The sequence below is a fragment of the Bufo gargarizans genome, chromosome 2, assembly GCF_014858855.1.
Source record: "Bufo gargarizans isolate SCDJY-AF-19 chromosome 2, ASM1485885v1, whole genome shotgun sequence".
In the NCBI taxonomy this organism is placed as follows: Eukaryota; Metazoa; Chordata; class Amphibia; order Anura; family Bufonidae; genus Bufo; species Bufo gargarizans.
Window position 1 is genome coordinate 20,634,895 of NC_058081.1, and position 26,023 is coordinate 20,660,917.

A 26,023-nucleotide genomic window follows, 5' to 3' on the forward strand; every position below is an offset into this window, starting at 1 on the left:
ACTATACAGCCACACAACCCATGTAGCTTTAAATTAGTTTTCCTATAAACAAAAGGTATCACCTATGCACAGGGCAGGTGATAAATGTATTATCTCTGGGGGTCCGAATGCTAGGACACCAATGATCAACAGGGGTCATTGAGTTTCCTATGTGAATAGAGTGGTCATTCGTGACCACCGATCCATTCAGGGTCGGACTGGCCCACCAGAGGATCCTCCGGTGGGCCTAGTCTCTGAATCCATAGTAGGCCACAAATGTGGTGCTGCCTTTAGAGACAGTCACTTGCTACTATGATCCATTTCTTTGTGTGAAAAAGTATGGGACCTGATGGACAGGGTAAGAGATATGTGACTCTGTTAGTAGTAATGGCAGCAGAGGCAGTAGATGATTTTGGGGCTAGGGCCTTGACAAACATTTACAATGGTGGGCCCAACCAACTCGAGTCTATTGCTGTCTCACTTCTCTTCTATGGGAGCACATGTACATGTTATTTTGTATGAATGGGACAGAATGAAATCATTCCGATACAGGCAGTTACCCAAGTATGCCCTAAGACGCGGCAATACAGACAGTCTTGGGTCCTTTCTAGGATGCTAGTATATGTATAGGCGGGCTCCAGATCACGGCCACCTCGATAACACAACCAAAGTACTTATACTGCAGTCTACACTGCGGTCTGTATCAGCCACTGCAATCAATGGATTCAACAACGGGGAACAGAGATTTCTCAAATTCACACCTTGCTGGTAAATGAGTTTTCAGCCACAGATTTTTTTTCCAGCAGAAATCCTGAAATTGATTGTTACCATACAGTTATAAACCTACATGGACACGAATGTTTGTAAGTAGAAAGTACCATTTTGGTTTGTATGTTCCAGTTGGGACCATCTGGTGGCCGAGGTTTTGCTTGAGGCTTGGGTTGAACTATATACCCTCACTTACGATCGAAGACGAAAATGCTATAAAATTTACTGTTATCTTGAAAGATTGTTTTATATGCCTACAGAGTTTTTGAAATTGTTTTTGTGGTTATTGAGACTGGGAAGCAATATCCATTCAGATGTACACGTGCTCGAAACTGTACTATCTCTCAAATTCTATTAATAGGAGAGATACCTTCCATCAGGCCCGGCTGTATATGCTGTGAAGCTATAGACTTTGGACACCTGCACTTTCAATATTTGCAGAACCGTGTGTATCTTCAGCTGTATACCATAGGGTAAGGGGGTTGTAATCTTCTAAAGCAGAGTTACCACTGTTTTACTAGAGTCAGTGTGAAACGATCTTCTCGTTTAGGTAGAAGTCTACTTGAGAACCATCTATCTGATCTGTACACATCCAAATTATGAGAGCTCAAGACATGTACATTTGATCAAAAGCCAACTGTTCCTACTCATTCATACTCATACTCAAAGGTGTTTTTCCATCTGCAAATTTATGGCATATCCATAGCATTCCATAAATAGCCAATAGATGCAGGTCCCACCTGTAGGACCTGCTCCTATCTCAAGATAGTGAATGGAGAGCAAGCTGCGCATAAGGTGACACTCATCCATTCACTGCTATGGGGCTTCCAAAAATAGGCGAGCGCTGGCTTGCTTATTTTTGGAAGTCCCATAGAAGCGAGTGGAGGGGTGGGTGTGAATGCGTGGCTTGCTTTCCATTCACTGCTATGGAACATCCATCTAGCTGAGCATGCATGTAATGGCTCATGGAAAGGTGACTTAAACGGGTTCCCCAGGAGTAAAAAGATTGATGACCTATCCTCAGGATAGGTCATCAGTGTCTGATTGGTGCGGGTCTGACTCCTCTGCTGTTTGAAGAGGCCATGGAGGTCCAGTGAGTGCCGCAGCCTCTTTGTAGGCCAGTGACTCAATGAGAATGTGTCCCGTTCAGGTGGGACTGCTACCTCAGCACCCTCTATAGTTTTTCCTCTGCATCTGTTCTTCGATTACTCTACATGTTAATCAGCCAATGTGACAGATATTATCTGCTCCCATTCTGAAGGACAAGTTGAAGGTCCAGAAGTAAAAACACATACACTGATAAAGCAGCAGCTGTTTTTTTGGGGCGAGTCAGTTAGTGGCCCCTGATAAAATGTGCTGGATCTATTTAGTGCCTGAAACATCAGCTTAGTAGCTGCATCTACTAGAAGGCCATAGTTTTGTGGTGGACCTTTCAGTGATAACTCCCACAAGTCAAAATACTGTATAAGGATACATCTACGACAACTCAGCTCCAATAAAGTGAATGGGTCTGTCGTGCAATACCACACACACAACCAGTTGTAGATCTGTTTTTTGGGGGGGAAAAGAGCAGCAAAGTTTCTCTAAAGATGACAGTACACTTGAGAAAGCTGTTCACTCTACAGCTAGTCTTCCCGAATCCACCGTAAATGACTTGGCGGGGCATCAGGGCATACATGATTTTACAATTGGGAAAGGAGTATAAGGCACTGCCAGGTAACCTCTTATCTCTTGTGGGCAAGAAGGGTTAGGAATGTGGAAATCCAACATGCCTGTTCATTCTTTTCCCTTCAACATCTGCCTTTGGGGGGAATTGGGAGCCCTCAAACATTCATTAATCTAATGTATATGGCCACACTGGCCCTTTGAGAACTAGTAATGTTTGAACAGTATAAGAACAGTGATAGTTCTTCAAAATTATAGTTGGTCTAGATGATTGAAGAACCCAGCTGCCCAAGTATCACCACTAGAGATGAGCAAATCTTTTCTAAATGACTCAAATAGATCTTCAAATTTCACAAAAATTAACAGTCTCAATGAATTTTTATCTTATCTGATTTGATTCGGGTGATCACAGGGGTAAGGAAGATAAGGAAGGGAGATCACATGACCCTGGGCATGCCTCTGCCCGTCACTCTTGCCCATAATGGCTCACTAGCCGTCATGTGTGTGCATGTGTGATAAACACTATGTATTGTGATATTTCGCAAATATTTTGTAGAATATTTGTCGATTATTCTCAAATTCGAATATTCGATATATACTCTACTTTTTTTTACTCGAAAAATCTGCATGCGAATATTACGTGATCAATACAGGCATGGGTCAAAAATGAATATACAGCACTATATAATTTAGTGCTATATATTAGTTTTTTTGGAATATTCGTCTTTTTTTTCCATCTGAAGTCATGATTCCTCCCTGTTTAAGTAACTTAAGCAGGGAGGAATCATGACTTCAGATGGAAAAAAAAGCCGAATATTCTAAAAACTAATATATTCGTTTTTCGAATATTCGTAATATTCTAAAACAAGAATATATAGCAATATAGTGAATATTCGAAAAAACAAATGTAGAGCAATTTAGCTAATATAGTGCTATAATCTTCTTTGTCTAATTTAATTAAAAAAATTGATTATAGCACTATATTAGCTAAATTGTTCTACATTTATTTTTTCGAATATTCGCTATATTGCTATATATTCTTGTTTTAGAATATTACAAATATTAAAAAAACGAATATATTATTTTTTTAGAATATTCGTCATTTTTTTCCATCTAAAGTCATGATTCCTTCCTGCTTAAGTTGCTTGTGGGCCAATGACTCATTGGGCCACAAGCAAGAAGCAGGGAGGAATCATGTTTTCACATGTAAAAAAATTACGAATATTCGATATAGCGAATATATAGCACTATATTCGAAATATTCGCGAATTCTCGAAGTTGCAATATTCGAGATATAAATTTGTAATTCAAATATTCGCGCTCAACACTATTCATGAGGCAGGAGGTCTTTGTCAAAAATAGAACAAAGACATTGAATAAAGCTAGTTTAGGTTCAAACAGGTCGTTAGATGGAATTCACTGATAGGTTTTAGGGACTGGATAGGGTCAGTTAGGCAAGTAACCTCATGTGTGTTAATGGGCTGCAGCCATTTGCATGCATTGAGGAATCGGCACTGCACAGCAATATTTAAAGCTACAGTACTCAATTGTTACTGTTATTGTGTAGGAGCCAGCTAGCAGCCAAATTTACACCCCAAAAATGAATGAATGCACTGACTGTCATTTTTATGCACTAACTGCACTGGACTTAATTGCACATTTTTGTAAAAAATAAATAAAAAAAATCTTCCATTTGCAAACCTAAACCAAAAATTCCATGTAGCAAAAACTAGTATACATGACGTGTTGTTCTGTGTCTCTCAAAGTAAAATTGTACTGAACTCTGTCCAGTCATGAGTTCCATATTCAAATTTATTTATTTTTTATCCTATAACATTTTATAATTGCTTTTTTGAATCACTGTTAAATTGTTGTAATAGAGGACGGTATATTGGAACATTTTCAAAATTTTATATAATTTTGGTATTTCATTTCCAACTCACTGTAAATGTACTAAGTCACTCATATCCTGCCCTGTCTGCCAGGTCCCATACTGTACTGCTGCTGAAGCTACTATTGCCTCTGCTGCCATTACTACTACCGCTAGACAGGTGCGTATACCTTGCCTTGTCCATCAGGTTCCATACTGTACTGCTGCTGAAGCTACTACTGCCTCTGCTGCCATTACTAATACCCCTAACACAGGCACATATCTCTTATCCTGTCCATCAGGTCCCATACTGTACTGCTGCTGCAGTTACTACTGCCTCTGCTGCCATTACTAATACCCCTAACACAGGCACATATCTCTTATCCTGTCCATCAGGTCCCATACTGTACTGCTGCTGAAGCTACTACTGCCTCTGCTGCCATTACTAATACCCCTAACACAGGCACATATCTCTTATCCTGTCCATCAGGTCCCATACTGTACTGCTGCTGAAGCTACTACTGCCTCTGCTGCCATTACTAATACCCCTAACACAGGCACATATCTCTTATCCTGTCCATCAGGTCCCATACTGTACTGCTGCTGAAGCTACTACTGCCTCTGCTGCCATTACTAATACCCCTAACACAGGCACATATCTCTTACCCTGTCCATCAGGTCCCATACTGTACTGCTGCTGAAACTACTACTGCCTCTGCTGCCATTACCACTACCCCTAACACAGGCACATATCTCTTATCCTGTCCATCAGGTTCCATACTGTACTGCTGCTGAAGCTACTACTGCCTCTGCTGCCATTACTAATACCCCTAACACAGGCACATATCTCTTATCCTGTCCATCAGGTCCCATACTGTACTGCTGCTGAAACTACTACTGCCTCTGCTGCCATTACTACTGCCCCTAACACAGGCACATATCTCTTATCCTGTCCATCAGGTCCCATACTGTACTGCTGCTGAAACTACTACTGCCTCTGCTGCCATTACTAATACCCCTAACACAGGCACATATCTCTTACCCTGTCCATCAGGTCCCATACTGTACTGCTGCTGAAACTACTACTGCCTCTGCTGCCATTACTACTACCCCTAACACAGGCACATATCTCTTATCCTGTCCATCAGGTCCCATACTGTACTGCTGCTGAAGTTACTACTGCCTCTGCTGCCATTACTACTACCCCTAACACAGGCACATATCTCTTATCCTGTCCATCAGGTCCCATACTGTACTGCTGCTGAAGCTACTACTGCCTCTGCTGCCATTACTAATACCCCTAACACAGGCACATATCTCTTATCCTGTCCATCAGGTCCCATACTGTACTGCTGCTGAAACTACTACTGCCTCTGCTGCCATTACTAATACCCCTAGACAGGCACATATCTCTTATCCTGTCCATCAGGTCCCATACTGTACCGCTGCTGAAACTACTACTGCCTCTGCTGCCATTACTACTACCCCTAACACAGGCACATATCTCTTATCCTGTCCATCAGGTCCCATACTGTACTGCTGCTGAAACTACTACTGCCTCTGCTGCCATTACTAATACCCCTAGACAGGCACATATCTCTTATCCTGTCCATCAGGTCCCATACTGTACCGCTGCTGAAACTACTACTGCCTCTGCTGCCATTACTACTACCCCTAACACAGGCACATATCTCTTATCCTGTCCATCAGGTCCCATACTGTACTGCTGCTGAAGTTACTACTGCCTCTGCTGCCATTACTAATACCCCTAACACAGGCACATATCTCTTACCCTGTCCATCAGGTCCCATACTGTACTGCTGCTGAAACTACTACTGCCTCTGCTGCCATTACTACTACCCCTAACACAGGCACATATCTCTTACCCTGTCCATCAGGTCCCATACTGTACTGCTGCTGAAACTACTACTGCCTCTGCTGCCATTACTACTACCCCTAACACAGGCACATATCTCTTATCCTGTCCATCAGGTTCCATACTGTACTGCTGCTGAAACTACTACTGCCTCTGCTGCCATTACTAATACCCCTAACACAGGCACATATCTCTTATCCTGTCCATCAGGTCCCATACTGTACTGCTGCTGCAGTTACTACTGCCTCTGCTGCCATTACTAATACCCCTAACACAGGCACATATCTCTTATCCTGTCCATCAGGTCCCATACTGTACCGCTGCTGAAACTACTACTGCCTCTGCTGCCATTACTACTACCCCTACACAGGTACATATCTCTTACCCTGTCCATCAGGTCCCATACTGTACTGCTGCTGAAGTTACTACTGCCTCTGCTGCCATTACTAATACCCCTAACACAGGCACATATCTCTTATCCTGTCCATCAGGTCCCATACTGTACTGCTGCAGTTACTACTGCCTCTGCTGCCATTACCACTACCCCTAACACAGGCACATATCTCTTATCCTGTCCATCAGGTTCCATACTGTACTGCTGCTGAAGCTACTACTGCCTCTGCTGCCATTACTAATACCCCTAGACAGGCACATATCTCTTATCCTGTCCATCAGGTCCCATACTGTACTGCTGCTGAAGTTACTACTGCCTCTGCTGCCATTACTAATACCCCTAACACAGGCACATATCTCTTATCCTGTCCATCAGGTCCCATACTGTACCGCTGCTGAAACTACTACTGCCTCTGCTGCCATTACTACTACCCCTAACACAGGCACATATCTCTTACCCTGTCCATCAGGTCCCATACTGTACTGCTGCTGAAACTACTACTGCCTCTGCTGCCATTACTACTACCCCTAACACAGGCACATATCTCTTATCCTGTCCATCAGGTCCCATACTGTACTGCTGCTGAAACTACTACTGCCTCTGCTGCCATTACTAATACCCCTAGACAGGCACATATCTCTTATCCTGTCCATCAGGTTCCATACTGTACTGCTGCTGCAGTTACTACTGCCTCTGCTGCCATTACTAATACCCCTAACACAGGCACATATCTCTTATCCTGTCCATCAGGTTCCATACTGTACTGCTGCTGAAACTACTACTGCCTCTGCTGCCATTACTAATACCCCTAACACAGGCACATATCTCTTATCCTGTCCATCAGGTCCCATACTGTACTGCTGCTGAAACTACTACTGCCTCTGCTGCCATTACTAATACCCCTAGACAGGCACATATCTCTTATCCTGTCCATCAGGTTCCATACTGTACTGCTGCTGCAGTTACTACTGCCTCTGCTGCCATTACTAATACCCCTAACACAGGCACATATCTCTTATCCTGTCCATCAGGTTCCATACTGTACTGCTGCTGAAACTACTACTGCCTCTGCTGCCATTACTAATACCCCTAACACAGGCACATATCTCTTATCCTGTCCATCAGGTCCCATACTGTACCGCTGCTGAAACTACTACTGCCTCTGCTGCCATTACTACTACCCCTAACACAGGTACATATCTCTTACCCTGTCCATCAGGTCCCATACTGTACTGCTGCTGAAACTACTACTGCCTCTGCTGCCATTATTACTACCCCTAACACAGGCACATATCTCTTATCCTGTCCATCAGGTCCCATACTGTACTGCTGCTGAAACTACTACTGCCTCTGCTGCCATTACTACTACCCCTACACAGGTACATATCTCTTACCCTGTCCATCAGGTCCCATACTGTACTGCTGCTGAAGTTACTACTGCCTCTGCTGCCATTACTAATACCCCTAACACAGGCACATATCTCTTATCCTGTCCATCAGGTCCCATACTGTACCGCTGCTGCAGCTACTACTCCCTCTGCTGCCATTACTACTACCCCTAGACAGGTACATATCTCTTACCCTGTCCATCAGGTCCCATACTGTACTGCTGCTGAAGTTACTACTGCCTCTGCTGCCATTACTAATACCCCTAACACAGGCACATATCTCTTATCCTGTCCATCAGGTCCCATACTGTACCGCTGCTGAAACTACTACTGCCTCTGCTGCCATTACTACTACCCCTAACACAGGCACATATCTCTTACCCTGTCCATCAGGTCCCATACTGTACTGCTGCTGAAACTACTACTGCCTCTGCTGCCATTACTACTACCCCTAACACAGGCACATATCTCTTACCCTGTCCATCAGGTCCCATACTGTACTGCTGCTGAAACTACTACTGCCTCTGCTGCCATTACTACTACCCCTAACACAGGCACATATCTCTTATCCTGTCCATCAGGTCCCATACTGTACTGCTGCTGAAACTACTACTGCCTCTGCTGCCATTACTAATACCCCTAACAAATTCACATATCTCTTACCCTGTTCATCAGGTCCCATACTGTACTGCTGCTGCAGCTACTACTGCCTCTGCTGCCATTACTAACCCTACACAGACTAATTTCACTTGCCTTGTCCATCAGGTCCCATACTTCATCTGCTACCAATAATACTACTCCTACCCAGACACATCGCTTTTTCATTGTCCATCAGACCCCGTACTGTATTGCTGCTGCAGCTACTACTCCCTCTGCTGCCATTACTACTACCCTAACACAGTCACATATCTCTTACCCTGTCCATCAGGTCCCATACTGTACTGCTGTTGAAGCTACTACTGCCTCTACTGCCATTACTACTAACAGTCACATATCTCTTACCCTGTCCATCAGGTCCCATACTGTACTGCTGCTGAAGCTACTACTGCCTCTACTGCCATTACTACTAACAGTCACATATCTCTTACCCTGTCCATCAGGTCCCATACTGTACTGCTGCTGAAGCTACTACTGCCTCTACTGCCATTACTACTAACAGTCACATATCTCTTACCCTGTCCATCAGGTTCCATACTGTACTGCTGCTGCAGGTACTACTGCCTCTGCTGCCATTACTACTACCCCTAACACAGGTACATATCTCTTACCCTGTCCGCCAGGTCCCGTACTGTACTGCTGCTGAAACTACTACTGCCTTTGCTGCCATTACTACTACCCCTAACACAGGTACATATCTCTTACCCTGTCCGCCAGGTCCCACACTGTACTGCTGCTGAAACTACTACTGCCTCTGCTGCCATTACTACTACCCCTAACACAGGTACATATCTCTTACCCTGTCCGCCAGGTCCCGTACTGTACTGCTGCTGAAACTACTACTGCCTTTGCTGCCATTACTACTACCCCTAACACAGGTACATATCTCTTACCCTGTCCGCCAGGTCCCATACTGTACTGCTGCTGCAGCTACTACTGCCTCTGCTGCCATTACTACTACCCCTAGACAGGTACATATCTCAACCCCTACACAGGCTTTGCCTTGTCAGTCAGGTTCTGTTCTGTGCTGATGCTGCTTCAATAAATGGGAGGAATTTTTGCCGGTACATACGGTATATTTGTCCCAGTAGAATTGGTGGAGATAAAATACCTACAAGTATTTTACTTACAATAAGAACAAACCTGTTGCTACTCATCTTCCCCTAAAAAGGGAACATTTTTATCTTAAAAAGCATAACCAATCTGACAGGCAGTGTGTTATTTAAACTGGCTGTTTGATGCCACCAGAAACCATGCAGTTAGCCATGTATGTCACTGTCCCTCTTACATTACTGTCTTGGTGTTACAGAGCTTGAAAGTAGTTGCACACAGTCCTAGGAGACTCCAATGTGTCATATACAATCTTTTTTCTGGGCAATTAAACACTTTCAATTCAGTGCCAATATATTTGGACTCAAATTGAATCTATTGAGACCCTAAGAGAACAGATTTGCTCATCTCTAATGAGCACCATTCTACACTGGTGGTCATAGTGGACACTCATGATTCCCATAAGTTACAATAATTGCTCTATTTCCCTATGCTCACTGTTTCATAACCTGATAGAAATGAAGGTGCAGAGGGCATTAGGAAATGATTGGGACAGAATTGCTAAATGAAGGTTTGCCTAAGGGAAGAGGAAACCTGTAGCATGAAGACACAGTATAATGTACGTTCCTGTAGACCTGTATGCTGCACAGGTACAGTGTATCAGTCTAGTGCAGAGCGCTCTGTATCAGCAGTTGTCTCCTAAAGGTGTGGTGTAAGAGAATGCTGAGGAGGAGCTCAGGGTTTAATACACCTTCACATAGCTGTTCTCTCTACGTAGCAGAGCTGGGATACACAACAGAACATCTCCACTCGCTCTGCATGACAGCAGCTGATTTGCCAGAAGGAAGTCAATAACTAGTCTAGTAGCTAGATAGAGGATCAAGGGACATAAGAGCCAGGGGTTAAGGCAAAAAAAGAGGGTAACGGGTAAACGAGTCAGTGTTACAGAAGGTTATTGACAGGAAGGATAAAGGCTAATAGAAATAGATAACAGATCAATACAGGTCAGTAAAGCAGGTCAGACCTAAATCAAGACCAGTGGCAGTCAGCATCTGAGGACGTGGATGGTAATGCAGAACAAGTGACACCAAAAATAAGACCCATTCCAGTTCTGCTTCATCTTTCCAACCACTTGCACAGATGTCTGCCGTTTTGGAGACCATAGGGTTTTTCTTTGGGGTCACAGGCTCCACCATGTTGGGGATCACTCTCTTCAATTCCAACTGGAGAGTGTCATCTGTGGATGGGAACGTCATCACGACATCCACCTTGTTTGAAAACCTCTGGATGAGCTGCGCCACTGACTCTACCGGAGTGTACAACTGTCGAGACTTTCCATCTTTGCTGGCTCTGTCAGGTGAGTTATTATAAGGGATAAGTGGTCTGGGTGTTATGAGGTTGAAGATACTGAAGCTGTTCATGGTTGAAGGCTTTGGTGGAATAGTCTTGGTAGAGGCTTTTGGTAGTAGTATGTTTTCAGTCATTCAAGATGTAGCATTTGGGATCATCCATGGTTGGGGTCTTGGGGTGAAGGTTTTTGGTTAAAAATTCTGCAAAATACAATAGGTGTCCGTTCATCAAAAATGATGATAGGAAGTTTCTTGAAACATGAAGTAAGAACTTTAGGTTGCAATCATAAAGTAGGAGTGGGAGACTGGCCACAGAGGACACCACCACTGAAGTAAATTGGTGACCATATGGGTAATGAAATTCTACAAGAACGTCTGAAAGTTCTCGTTTATAATCAAGAAAAGGGTAGTGTGGAGGCACAGCAGAGTATATTGTACATCTAGTGCAAAGTGGCACTCATGAGGTAGGTTACCTCTCCATATTGTAGATATATAGTGTAACATTATACTCATAAGGTAGGTTACATCTCCATATTGTATATATAGTGTAATATTACAGTCATAAGGTAGGTTACCTCTCCATATTGTATATATAGTGTAATATTACAGTCATAAGGTAGGTTACCTCTCCATATTGTATATATAGTGTAATATTACAGTCATGAGGTAGGTTACCTCTCCATATTGTATATATAGTGTAACATTATACTCATGAGGTAGGTTACCTCTCCATATTGTACCTATAATGTAATATTACAGTCATAAGGTAGGTTACCTCTCCATATTGTATATATAGTATAATATTACCCTCAGGAGGTAGGTTATCTCTCTATATTGTATATATAGTGTAATATTATACTCATAAGGTAGGTTACCTCTCCATATTGTATATATAGTGTAATATTACAGTCATGAGGTAGGTTACCTCTCCATATTGTATATATAGTGTAATATTACATTCATGAGGTAGGTTACCTCTCCATATTGTACCTATAATGTAATATTACAGTCATAAGGTAGGTTACCTCTCCATATTGTATATATAGTATAATATTACCCTCAGGAGGTAGGTTACCTCTCCATATTGTATATATAGTGTAATATTACCCTCAGGAGGTAGGTTACCTCTCCATATTGTATATATAGTATAATATCACCCTCAGGAGGTAGGTTACCTCTCCATATTGTATATTTAGTGTAATATTACCCTCAGGAGGTAGGTTACCTCTCCATATTGTGTATCTGGTTCCTATTTGTATATTATTTTCAAAGATTTTATTTAAGAGAAAGAAGCATAATAAATGCAGATCAATATATGGAAAACGTACAGATTTTGTACATTATAAGCAAAGTCAAAAGCCATGACAGCAGTAACAATGGGAGAGCAGCGATAATACAGGGGGCAGTGCAGTCTATCTGTATATTATAGCCCACCTTGTATATTATTTCATGGTTTGATGCAATATGGATTTTAGAAATTTCCATGTTCAGACAAGTGTCTGTCTCTGACAGTCCAAAAAGTTGGGAGATATGACCGCGTGATACTCATGATGTAGGTTACCTCTCCATATTGTGTATATAGTGGAATATTACACTCAGGAGGTAGGTTACCTCTCCATATTGTGTATATAGTGTAATATTACACTCAGGAGGTAGGTTACCTCTCCATATTGTGTATATAGTGTAATATTACACTCAGGAGGTAGGTTACCTCTCCATATTGTGTATATAGTGTAATATTACACTCATGAGGTAGGTTACCTCTCCATATTGTATATAGTGTAATATTACACTCAGGAGGTAGGTTACCTCTCCATATTGTATATATAGTGTAATATTACACTCAGGAGGTAGGTTACTTCTCCATATTGTGTATAGTGTAATATTACACTCAGGAGGTAGGTTACCTCTCCATATTGTGTATATAGTGTAATATTACACTCAGGAGGTAGGTTACTTCTCCATATTGTGTATAGTGTAATATTACACTCTGGAGGTAGGTTACCTCTCCATATTGTATATAGTGTAATATTACACTCAGGAGGTAGGTTACTTCTCCATATTGTGTATATAGTGTAATATTACACTCAGGAGGTAAGTTACCTCTCCATATTGTGTATATAGTGTAATATTACACTCAGGAGGTAGGTTACCTCTCCATATTGTGTATATAGTGTAATAAGACAGACATGAGGTAGGTTACCTCTCCATATTGTGTATATAGTGGAATATTACACTCAGGAGGTAGGTTACCTCTCCATATTGTGTATATAGTGTAATATTACACTCATGAGGTAGGTTACCTCTCCATATTGTGTATATAGTGGAATATTACACTCAGGAGGTAGGTTACCTCTCCATATTGTGTATATAGTGTAATATTACACTCAGGAGGTAGGTTACCTCTCCATATTGTGTATATAGTGGAATATTACACTCAGGAGGTAGGTTACCTCTCCATATTGTATATATAGTGTAATATTACGCTCAGGAGGTAGGTTACCTCTCCATATTGTGTATATAGTGTAATATTACACTCATGAGGTAGGTTACCTCTCCATATTGTGTATATAGTGTAATATTACACTCAGGAGGTAGGTTACCTCTCCATATTGTATATATAGTGTAATATTACACTCAGGAGGTAGGTTACCTGTCCATATTGTATATATAGTGTAATATTACACTCATGAGGTAGGTTACCTCTCCATATTGTATATAGTGTAATATTACACTCAGGAGGTAGGTTACCTCTCCATATTGTATATAGTGTAATATTACACTCAGGAGGTAGGTTACTTCTCCATATTGTGTATATAGTGTAATATTACCCTCAGGAGGTAGGTTACTTCTCCATATTGTGTATAGTGTAATATTACACTCAGGAGGTAGGTTACTTCTCCATATTGTGTATATAGTGTAATATTACACTCAGGAGGTAAGTTACCTCTCCATATTGTGTATATAGTGTAATATTACACTCAGGAGGTAGGTTACCTCTCCATATTGTATATAGTGTAATATTACACTCAGGAGGTAGGTTACCTCTCCATATTGTACATACAGTGTAATATTACACTCAGGAGGTAGGTTACCTCTTCATATTGTGTATATCTAGTGTAATATTACACTCAGGAGGTAGGTCACCTCTCCATATTGTATATATAGTGTAATATTACACTCATAAGGTAGGTTACCTCTCCATATTGTGTATATAGTGTAATATTACACTCAGGAGGTAGGTTACCTGTCCATATTGTATATATAGTGTAATATTACACTCATGAGGTAGGTTACCTCTCCATATTGTGTATATAGTGTAATATTACACTCAGGAGGTAGGTTACCTCTCCATATTGTATATATAGTGTAAAATTACACTCATGAGGTAGGTTACCTCTCCATATTGTATATATAGTGTAATATTACACTCATAAGGTAGGTTACCTCTCCATATTGTATATATAGTGTAATATTACAGTCATAAGGTAGGTTACCTCTCCATATTGTATATAGTGTAATATTACACTCAGGAGGTAGGTTACCTCTCCATATTGTGTATATAGTGTAATATTACACTCAGGAGGTAGGTTACCTCTCCATATTGTGTATATAGTGTAATATTACACTCAGGAGGTAGGTTACCTCTCCATATTATATATAGTGTAATATTACACTCAGGAGGTAGGTTACCTCTCCATATTGTGTATATAGAGTAATATTACACTCAGGAGGTAGGTTACCTCTCCATATTGTGTATATAGTGTAATAAGACAGACATGAGGTAGGTTACCTCTCCATATTGTGTATATAGTGTAATATTACACTCAGGAGGTAGGTTACCTCTCCATATTGTATATATAGTGTAATATTGCACTCATGAGGTAGGTTACCTCTCCATATTGTGTATATAGTGTAATATTACACTCAGGAGGTAGGTTACCTCTCCATATTGTATATATAGTGTAATATTACACTCATAAGGTAGGTTACCTCTCCATATTGTGTATATAGTGTAATATTACACTCAGGAGGTAGGTTACCTGTCCATATTGTATATATAGTGTAATATTACACTCATGAGGTAGGTTACCTCTCCATATTGTGTATATAGTGTAATATTACACTCAGGAGGTAGGTTACCTCTCCATATTGTATATATAGTGTAAAATTACACTCATGAGGTAGGTTACCTCTCCATATTGTATATATAGTGTAATATTACACTCATAAGGTAGGTTACCTCTCCATATTGTATATAGTGTAATATTACACTCAGGAGGTAGGTTACCTCTCCATATTGTGTATATAGTGTAATATTACACTCAGGAGGTAGGTTACCTCTCCATATTATATATAGTGTAATATTACACTCAGGAGGTAGGTTACCTCTCCATATTGTGTATATAGTGTAATAAGACAGACATGAGGTAGGTTACCTCTCCATATTGTGTATATAGTGTAATATTACACTCAGGAGGTAGGTTACCTCTCCATATTGTATATATAGTGTAATATTGCACTCATGAGGTAGGTTACCTCTCCATATTGTGTATATAGTGTAATATTACACTCAGGAGGTAGGTTACCTCTCCATATTGTACATACAGTGTAATATTACACTCAGGAGGTAGGTTACCTCTCCATATTGTATATATAGTGTAATATTACACTCAGGAGGTAGGTTACCTCTCCATATTGTGTATATAGTGTAATATTACACTCAGGAGGTAGGTTACCTCTCCATATTGTATATATAGTGTAATATTACACTCAGGAGGTAGGTTACCTCTCCATATTGTATATAGTGTAATATTACACTCAGGAGGTAGGTTATCTCTCCATATTATATATATAGTGTAATATTACACTCAGGAGGTAGGTTACCTCTCCATATTGTACATACAGTGTAATATTACACTCATGAGGTAGGTTACCTCTCCATATTATATATATAGTGTAATATTACACTCAGGAGGTAGGTTACCTCTCCATATTATATATATATATATATATATAGTGTAATATTACGCTCAGGAGGTAGGTTACCTCTCCATATTGTATATATAGTATAATAAGACAGACATGAGGTAGGTTACCTCTCCATATTGTGTATATAGTGGAATATTACACTCAGGAGGTAGGTTACCTCTCCATATTGTATATATAGTGTAATAAGACAGACATGAGGTAGGTTACCTCTCCATATTGTGTATATAGTGGAATATTACACTCAGGAGGTAGGTTACCTCTCCATATTGTGTATATAGTGGAATATTACACTCAGGAGGTAGGTTACCTCTCCATATTGTGTATATAGTGTAATATTACACTCAGGAGGTAGGTTACCTCTCCATATTGTATATAGTGTAATATTAAACTCATGAGGTAGGTTACCTCTCCATATTGTGTATATAGTGTAATATTACACTCTGGAGGTAGGTTACCTCTCCATATTGTGTATATAGTGTAATATTACACTCAGGAGGTAGGTTACCTCTCCATATTGTGTATATAGTGTAATATTACACTCAGGAGGTAGGTTACCTCTCCATATTGTGTATATAGAGTAATATTACACTCAGGAGGTAGGTTACCTCTCCATATTGTGTATATAGTGTAATATTACACTCATGAGGTAGGTTACCTCTCCATATTGTATATAGTGTAATATTACACTCAGGAGGTAGGTTACCTCTCCATATTGTATATATAGTGTAATATTACACTCAGGAGGTAAGTTACCTCTCCATATTGTATATATAGTATAATAAGACAGACATGAGGTAGGTTACCTCTCCATATTGTGTATATAGTGTAATATTACACTCAGGAGGTAGGTTACCTCTCCATATTGTATATAGTGTAATATTAAACTCATGAGGTAGGTTACCTCTCCATATTGTGTATATAGTGTAATATTACACTCAGGAGGTAGGTTACCTCTCCATATTGTGTATATAGTGGAATATTACACTCAGGAGGTAGGTCACCTCTCCATATTGTGTATATAGTGTAATATTAGACTCAGGAGGTAGGTTACCTCTTCATATTGTGTATATAGTGTAATATTACACTCAGGAGGTAGGTCACCTCTCCATATTGTGTATATAGTGTAATATTACACTCTGGAGGTAGGTTACCTCTCCATATTGTGTATATAGTGTAATATTACACTCAGGAGGTAGGTTACCTCTCCATATTGTGTATATAGTGTAATATTACACTCAGGAGGTAGGTTACCTCTCCATATTGTGTATATAGAGTAATATTACACTCAGGAGGTAGGTTACCTCTCCATATTGTGTATATAGTGTAATATTACACTCATGAGGTAGGTTACCTCTCCATATTGTATATAGTGTAATATTACACTCAGGAGGTAGGTTACCTCTCCATATTGTATATATAGTGTAATATTACACTCAGGAGGTAGGTTACCTCTCCATATTGTATATAGTTTAATATTACACTCAGGAGGTAGGTTACCTCTCCATATTGTACATACAGTGTAATATTACACTCATGAGGTAGGTTACCTCTCCATATTGTGTATATAGTGTAATATTACACTCAGGAGGTAGGTTACCTCTCCATATTGTGTATATAGTGTAATATTACACTCAGGAGGTAGGTTACCTCTCCATATTGTGTATATAGTGTAATATTACACTCAGGAGGTAGGTTACCTCTCCATATTGTGTATATAGTGTAATATTACACTCAGGAGGTAGGTTACCTCTCCATATTGTGTATATAGTGTAATATTACACTCATGAGGTAGGTTACCTCTCCATATTGTATATAGTGTAATATTACACTCAGGAGGTAGGTTACCTCTCCATATTGTATATATAGTGTAATATTACACTCAGGAGGTAGGTTACCTCTCCATATTGTATATAGTGTAATATTACACTCAGGAGGTAGGTTACCTCTCCATATTGTATATATAGTGTAATATTACACTCAGGAGGTAGGTTACCTCTCCATATTGTATATAGTGTAATATTACACTCAGGAGGTAGGTTACCTCTCCATATTGTACATACAGTGTAATATTACACACATGAGGTAGGTTACCTCTCCATATTGTGTATATAGTGTAATATTACACTCAGGAGGTAGGTTACCTCTCCATATTGTGTATATAGTGTAATATTACACTCAGGAGGTAAGTTACCTCTCCATATTGTGTATATAGTGTAATAAGACAGACATGAGGTAGGTTACCTCTCCATATTGTGTATATAGTGTAATATTACACTCATGAGGTAGGTTACCTCTCCATATTGTATATAGTGTAATATTACACTCAGGAGGTAGGTTACCTCTCCATATTGTATATATAGTGTAATATTACACTCAGGAGGTAGGTTACCTCTCCATATTGTATATAGTGTAATATTACACTCAGGAGGTAGGTTACCTCTCCATATTGTATATATAGTGTAATATTACACTCAGGAGGTAGGTTACCTCTCCATATTGTATATAGTGTAATATTACACTCAGGAGGTAGGTTACCTCTCCATATTGTACATACAGTGTAATATTACACACATGAGGTAGGTTACCTCTCCATATTGTGTATATAGTGTAATATTACACTCAGGAGGTAGGTTACCTCTCCATATTGTGTATATAGTGTAATATTACACTCAGGAGGTAAGTTACCTCTCCATATTGTGTATATAGTGTAATAAGACAGACATGAGGTAGGTTACCTCTCCATATTGTGTATATAGTGGAATATTACCCTCATGAGGTAGGTTACCTCTCCATATTGTGTATATAGTGTAATATTACACTCAGGAGGTAAGTTACCTCTCCATATTGTGTATATAGTGTAATAAGACAGACATGTGGTAGGTTACCTCTCCATATTGTGTATATAGTGGAATATTACCCTCATGAGGTAGGTTACCTCTCCATATTGTGTATATAGTGTAATAAGACACACATGAGGTAGGTCACCTCTCCACGTTGCATATACACTGCAATTTGGCATTCCATTAGTGGTTGCCCAGTAGGTGTCAGGTGGCCACCTCTCAGTTTATTTTTGGACAGTAGACATCACATACTGTAGACTTCACTTTGTTTAATTTTCTCCTCAACATTGAAATTGCGACACCAGGAAGAACTAACCGTAAGGTTATAAAAATCAAGGAAGTAGCAGGTGTCACTAAGATCTGCATGTAATGACATTTTCAAGCACCTAGCTCTAATCTGTGGCATTTGGTAGGGGCATAAAAGCCAGATTAAAAGCTAAGTTTTTCAGCCACATGAAAACTCAAAAATCGGATCAAGCCTCCTGTTCATGGCCGTACCAGTTATCTCCACTAGTGCCAAACTGAGAGGGACAGAATCCTTGAACTGAGAGACCTTAGTTTATCACTCCGGCCGACTAGGCCGACGTGTCAGTAATCTTCAATGCTGTGTGTCCTGGTGGTTGTAAGAACTAGATGAACAAGAATGGTAGCAAGTGGTGCACAGAGGAGAACATCTGCACAGACGGATCATCTGATTAGAAGAACGGCGTGTAGTCATCCATTCTGTGCTGCAAGTGACAGCAGATGCCACATCCTAAAACTAGGGTGGCACACATTGTCTACACAAACCATTAGAAGGCATCTGTATGACAATGGCTACAACCCAGACATACAGCTACAGGTGATTCATTGACCTCATGCCACCACTCGGAAGGGCTCTCATGGAGCTCAGCAAGATGGAGGCTGGAATGGAAGTCCTTCCTCTTCAGCGATGAGTCCCACATTTGTCTCTGATGCAACAATATCAGGAGATTGGTCTGGAGACCACATGGGCAATGAAGAGGTCTTCACAAAGGGACGTCACACCTGTCTTACTCCCAGGACTGTGGTGTGCCGTGGCATAATGTATGGCATCCAGACCCCTATAGCTATCATTTCAGATACACTACCAGCCCAGCGTTACATTGATTTGGTCGTGGAACTAGTGGTGTGGCCATTTCTACAAAGTGTCCCAGGATCTGTTTTTGAACAGCACGAAGCCGGGCCACGTGTTACCTGTGCTACAGTTAACAGTCTGGGTGGCCTAAATGACCTGTAGCATTTCTGGACTTGTCCCCCATCAAGCACATTGGGGAGGTAATTGGTTAGCAATTACAAAGGGAACTGCCAACAGCAAATCTTGATGATTTGTGTGCTCAAGTGCATCCAGCGTAGCAGAATATTCCTCAGACAACCATGTATAACCTCATTGATAGCATGCCAAGGCGTAGTGCTCCTACTCCATATTGTTTTGAATATTTTGTTTCCATTTTTTTATCATTTGCATGTCATTAACATGTGTATCCATCCTGTGATTTCCATAATTTCATGACTTTTCCTTCTTGGTGTTGCAATTTCAACGATGAAGTAGTTTTATTGATGTGACATCCCAGAATGCACCCAATTATATTTATTTTGGCTCTAACTGTTATCTGCTGTGCCAGACAGCAGTTATATAATTCTTCATAACAGATGGACATGCAGTAAGTGAATGATAATATTATGATAGGCCATCAATAAGAGATCAGCAGGGGTCCAACTCATGGAACCCCCACCCATTAACTGTTTAAGCAAGCTGTGGCACTCACTGCAGCCTCCTTACAGGTTACCAAGCACAATGCTGAGCACTGGTATTGCAGCTCAGCCCTATTCAGTTGAATGGGACTGAGCTGTGCCTATGCATTGTGACCGATGAACGTTATGTCACATAGCCTAGGATGAGGCCTAAGCGCTCAGAGTGCCATGGCTTCATCATACAGATGATCAGCGGGGTGCTGGGCAGTCGGAACGCTGCCAATGTGATATTGATGACCTATCCTGAGTATATAGTAGGCCTTCAAAATCCTGGTGAACCCCTTTAAATATTGGAGAATGATGCACAGAGGAGAACTGGGAGAACTGTTGATAGAAGAAAACTGTGAATAGAGGAGAACTGTGGAAAAAGGGCAACTGGGAGAACAAGGGATAGAGGAGAACTGTGGAAAAAGGGCAACTGGGAGAACAAGGGATAGAGGAGAACTGTGGAGGAAAGGGAACAGGGAGAACAAGGGATAGAGGAGAACTGTGGAGGAAAGGGAACAGGGAGAACAAGGGATAGAGGAGAACTGTGGAGGAAAGGGAACAGGGAGAACAAGGGATAGAGGAGAACTGTGGAGGAAAGGGAACAGGGAGAACAAGGGATAGAGGAGAACTGTGGAGGAAAGGGAACAGGGAGAACAAGGGATAGAGGAGAACTGTGGAGGAAAGGGAACAGGGAGAACAAGGGATAGAGGAGAACTGTGGAGGAAAGGGAACAGGGAGAACAAGGGATAGAGGAGAACTGTGGAGGAAAGGGAACAGGGAGAACAAGGGATAGAGGAGAACTGTGGAGGAAAGGGAACAGGGAGAACAAGGGATAGAGGAGAACTGTGGAGGAAAGGGAACAGGGAGAACAAGGGATAGAGGAGATCTGGGGAGATGGAGGAGAGCTCGAGATGGAGGAGAGCTCGAGATGGAGGAGAGCTCGAGATGGAGGAGAGCTCGAGATGGAGGAGAGCTCGAGATGGAGGAGAGCTCGAGATGGAGGAGAGCTCGAGATGGAGGAGAGCTCGAGATGGAGGAGAGCTCGAGATGGAGGAGAGCTCGAGATGGAGGAGAGCTCGAGATGGAGGAGAGCCCGAGATGGAGGAGAGCTGGGGATAGAGGAGAGCTGGGGATAGAGGAGAGCTGTGGGTAGAGGAGAGCTGTGGGTAGAGGAGAGCTGTGGATAGAGGGAAACTGGGAGACCTGGGGATAGTGGAGAGCTAGGAGAATAGTGCATGGAGAATACAGAGAACAGTACTGGAAGGGAGCTGGGAGAACTGGGGATAGAAGTGCACTGTGGATATAAGAGAAAGAGGAGAACTAGGAGCAGGTTTGCCAACCATCTGAGCTATAAACCCGTATTACTTAAAATCTTTATTATTTATTATAGTTTTCAAATTTTCCTTGTCTGTTTATGATTTTTGTATAACTTCTCCAGTAAAAAGAAAAATGACTGCAAAACTGTGGATAGAAGAGAACAGGGACAACTGGGTACAGAGGAGAAGTAGGAGAACTGTGGATAGAAGAGAATGAGAAGAACCGTGAAAACTGTGGATATAGGAGAAGAACCATGGAAACTGTGGAAATAAGAGAACTGGGGATAGAAGGGAACAGGGAGAACTGTGTACAGAGGAGAACTGTGGATAGAAGGGAACAGGGAGATCTGGGTACAGAGGAGAACTAGGAGAACTGTGGATATAACCGAGGACTCACTGCTGGCACTAATTCACGTGTAGCCGCCATCTTTTTATACATTGCTCCCAGCATACAGGCTTTACTTACAATACAGAAATAGCAGCAGGAAGGGAACTATGTATGTATTGTTATATATATATTTATAGGGGAGAGGCTGTGAGGGCAGCAGCAGTCAGTGTGGAGCGCGTCTCCACAGTTAAAGTAGTATTCCTGTAGGTAAAAGTTAGTCCCTGTCCACAGGATTGTTGGGGGTCCTGCAGGGGGGTACGGGACCTCCGTTCTCATGATCGGTGGGGGTCTCAGAGGTGGGGCCCCACCGATCTGATAATTATCCCCTATTCTGTGGATAGGGAATAACTTTTTCCTACCAGAATACCTCTTTAAGTAAACAGAAATGGGCACTTCAGAGCTATTTTTCTAATAGAGATCTACGATTTCCATAGTTCAAATGGTTATCCAACCCCTAAAATGCCAAGGCCCTTAATACACAATGTACTAAACTCGCTCCCCGGCACCGGTGTCACTTCTGAAGCCCGCACGGGCGCCGCTGCATCTCCCCGTTGCACGGATTAAAACTATCCATTCACAGCAGCCATGAACCCATTCTTCACATAGGTGTTCTTTCTTAAGGTGGGACAACCAAACTGATTGGACATTTGTGGCACATTCTGTGAATCTACTATAAAAACCCAGTTGCAAAAAAAAACTTCAAGGCGTTTTCCAAGGTTGAGGTAAACTCAGGATAGTATTAGTTTGGTAATTTACCTTATTCCGGCAGGGTCAGGGGTTTGGTCAGGTAAGGTATGCACCGACTGTCCGGTGTGGCAACAGGATGAGATGACTTTGCAGTGCTTCTTGTTTGTTTTCTTCCTGCTCAACCTCGAAGCGCGTATGCCGCCCCGGCCGGTGGCTGGCGTGCGCGCGAGGGAGCTGTGATGGTACAGGGTTCCGGAACGTGCGGCGTGACGTCACGACTGTCCTACGGCGTAATCCATCGTTTTTGGTCTCTGGATTACTCTGTAGGACAGTCGTGACGTCACGCCGCACGTTCCGGAACCCTGTACCATCACAGCTCCCTCGCGCGCACGCCAGCCACCGGCCGGGGCGGCATACGCGCTTCGAGGTTGAGCAGGAAGAAAACAAACAAGAAGCACTGCAAAGTCATCTCATCCTGTTGCCACACCGGACAGTCGGTGCATACCTTACCTGACCAAACCCCTGACCCTGCCGGAATAAGGTAAATTACCAAACTAATACTATTAATTACATCTCCAGCGCTGGTACCGAACATTAGTTTGTTCATTTTTTTTCATTGTACATACCACTTTGGATCGGAGCAGCCGTCATCCAACCAGGTACTTAGCAGCGGCTCTGTCTGCCTTAGCGCACAGAGAAAACCTAATAGCGACAGCGCAGGCACTATTATATATATATACCCAATTATTAAACTCAGGATAGGTCATCAATATGAGATGTCTGTTACCATCAGCCACCAGCAGTGGACTGTGCCGGGATCAGAATGTTCCATCCACTGTTTCGTGGCCATGCTGGCAGCTCAGCTCCCATTAAGTGTGTATATAAAAATGTGATGTTTTTCTAATATTTCACATTTTCCAGATCATCTTGAGGACAAAAAATAGTGAAGTATATCAAACATATCCATAACCATTACAAACTGACCTAAGTAGAGTTTACTCTAACCATGAAATGCTCTACAATTTCACAGCACGTTCCACTCAATTTCAAACCATGTTCACCCATATGACAAAAGCAACCTAAGCTCACAGGAATCGGCCTGACATTCGATAGCAGCTCCTACCAGACATCATTTTGGATGAGGCCAATTCCTATAAGTTGAGGCTAGGCTGCACTTGTGTTATGGGTGAACAAGGTCTGAGATGGAGTGGAACGTGCTGTGAAATTTGCACAGTATTACATAACCAACTTTTTCATGCTTATAACAGAAAAATAAACTTTAATTCCATTGATATCTTAGTGTCATGGGTCTAGAATTAGAATACTTTTACTTTAATCTGAGGGTTGTGGATCTGTTCCATATGTGGACAATCCTTCTAATGTGCACGAATATTTCACCGACTGTGGCCAACTGACTACTATAGAAAGCAAGTAGTGCGGAGTGAAAATGACCTGGGAAATGCCTCTGTTTGGCTGAACTTTATGCTAAATTTTTATATGGTATATCAGAAACATGACTACAGAGTGAGAATGACCTGAAGAATGTCTGATTCCTAGCCTCTCTTTGGCTGAGCTTTATGGCAGTCAGCAGTCAACAAGAAAGGGTAAACCTTAATCCCTCAGCCGCTTTAACATTTTATATGGCATATCGGAAACATGACCACAGAGTGAGAAGGACCTGGAGAATGGCTGGTTCCTAACCTCTGGATAAGCTTTATGCCAGTCACCAGACCAGTCAACGAGAAAGGATAAACCTTAATCCCTCAGCCATTTTAACTTTTTATATGGTATATCATAAACATGACCACAGAGTGAGAATGACCTGTAGAATGGCTGGTTCCCAGCCTCTTTTTGGCTGAGCTATTTGCCAGTCACTAGTCAACCAGAAAGGGTAAACTTTAGTCCCCCAGCCATTTTAACATTTTATATGATATATCATAAACATGACCACAGAGTGAGAATGACCTGGAGAATGGCTGGTTCCTAACATTTGACTAAACTTTATGCCAGTCTCCAGACCAGTCAAAGAGAAAGGGTAAACCTTAATCCCTAAGCCATTTTAACATTTATGGGGAATACCTGGTTCCCAACTTCTGCTTGGCTGAGCTTTATGTCAGTCACCAACCCAACAAATGAGAATGGGTAAACCTTGGTCCCTTAGCCATTTTAGTAATTCATATGGTACATTAAAAACATGACTAAAAAGTGAGAATGACCTGAAATGTTCAGCAACAATGAAAATAGAAGACAGGTGCCTATGCTGAAACCGACTAGTATAGAGAATGGACATGATCTGCACTGGTCCTGAGATGTCCCACCTTGCTTGGGTTAATAGTAAATACTCCATGCCCCATACATTTAGCACCAACTTTATAGAGACCCAGACGAACCACTTGGCTATTCCAATAGTAGATTAGGATATTTGAGGCACCAACTTCTCCATAAGTATTTACCCTTATATTTCTGCAGCTTGAGGCTGTGAAGTTTTTCTAAAGGAAAACTCCACCAATGATTTGTCTTGGCTTGGGGTTGGTTTTGTGGTCGGAAAGAATGTCACTTGTTGAGAGAATAATTCCACTCCTATGAGTTATAATTAATTACCCAGAAATAATTAGTTGCTCGGATGAATTGGTGCAGAGGAATCACACTGCAATAGGTTTAATTCAGTCCGAGGGCATTACCTGGGAACCCAGCCTAGACGTAAGATAATCCGTCACGTGTCAGTCATGTACGGAAAACTGGATTTCCTACATTATAGGAGCTGAGCTGCAGTACACGAGAACGGCCACTACACAATGTGCGGAGCTGTGAGCCGCGTCACACGGTATTATTGGTGTCACTATATACCCCTTGTCACTACATGGCAGTACACTATATTCCCAGTATACCTATATGCAGGTTGTCACTATATACTAGTTATCACTACATGGCAGTACACTATATTCCCAGTATATCTATATGTAGGTTGTCACTATATACCCGTTATCACTACATGGCAGTACACTATATCCCCAGTATAACTATATGTAGGTTGTCACTATAT

General features: G+C 41.5%; 1 protein-coding gene across 1 annotated transcript in view; it reads left to right on the forward strand.

The window, feature by feature from the left end:
• The first annotated feature begins 10,343 nt into the window (after window positions 1–10,343).
• The window catches only part of CLDN15 (claudin 15), a 75,791-nt gene continuing 60,111 nt past the window's right edge, over window positions 10,344–26,023 (forward strand). The window contains exon 1 of the mRNA XM_044282746.1: window positions 10,344–11,004. Coding sequence (XP_044138681.1) covers window positions 10,788–11,004 — 217 coding nt within the window. The 5' untranslated portion in view covers window positions 10,344–10,787. The remainder of the gene's footprint in view (window positions 11,005–26,023) is intronic.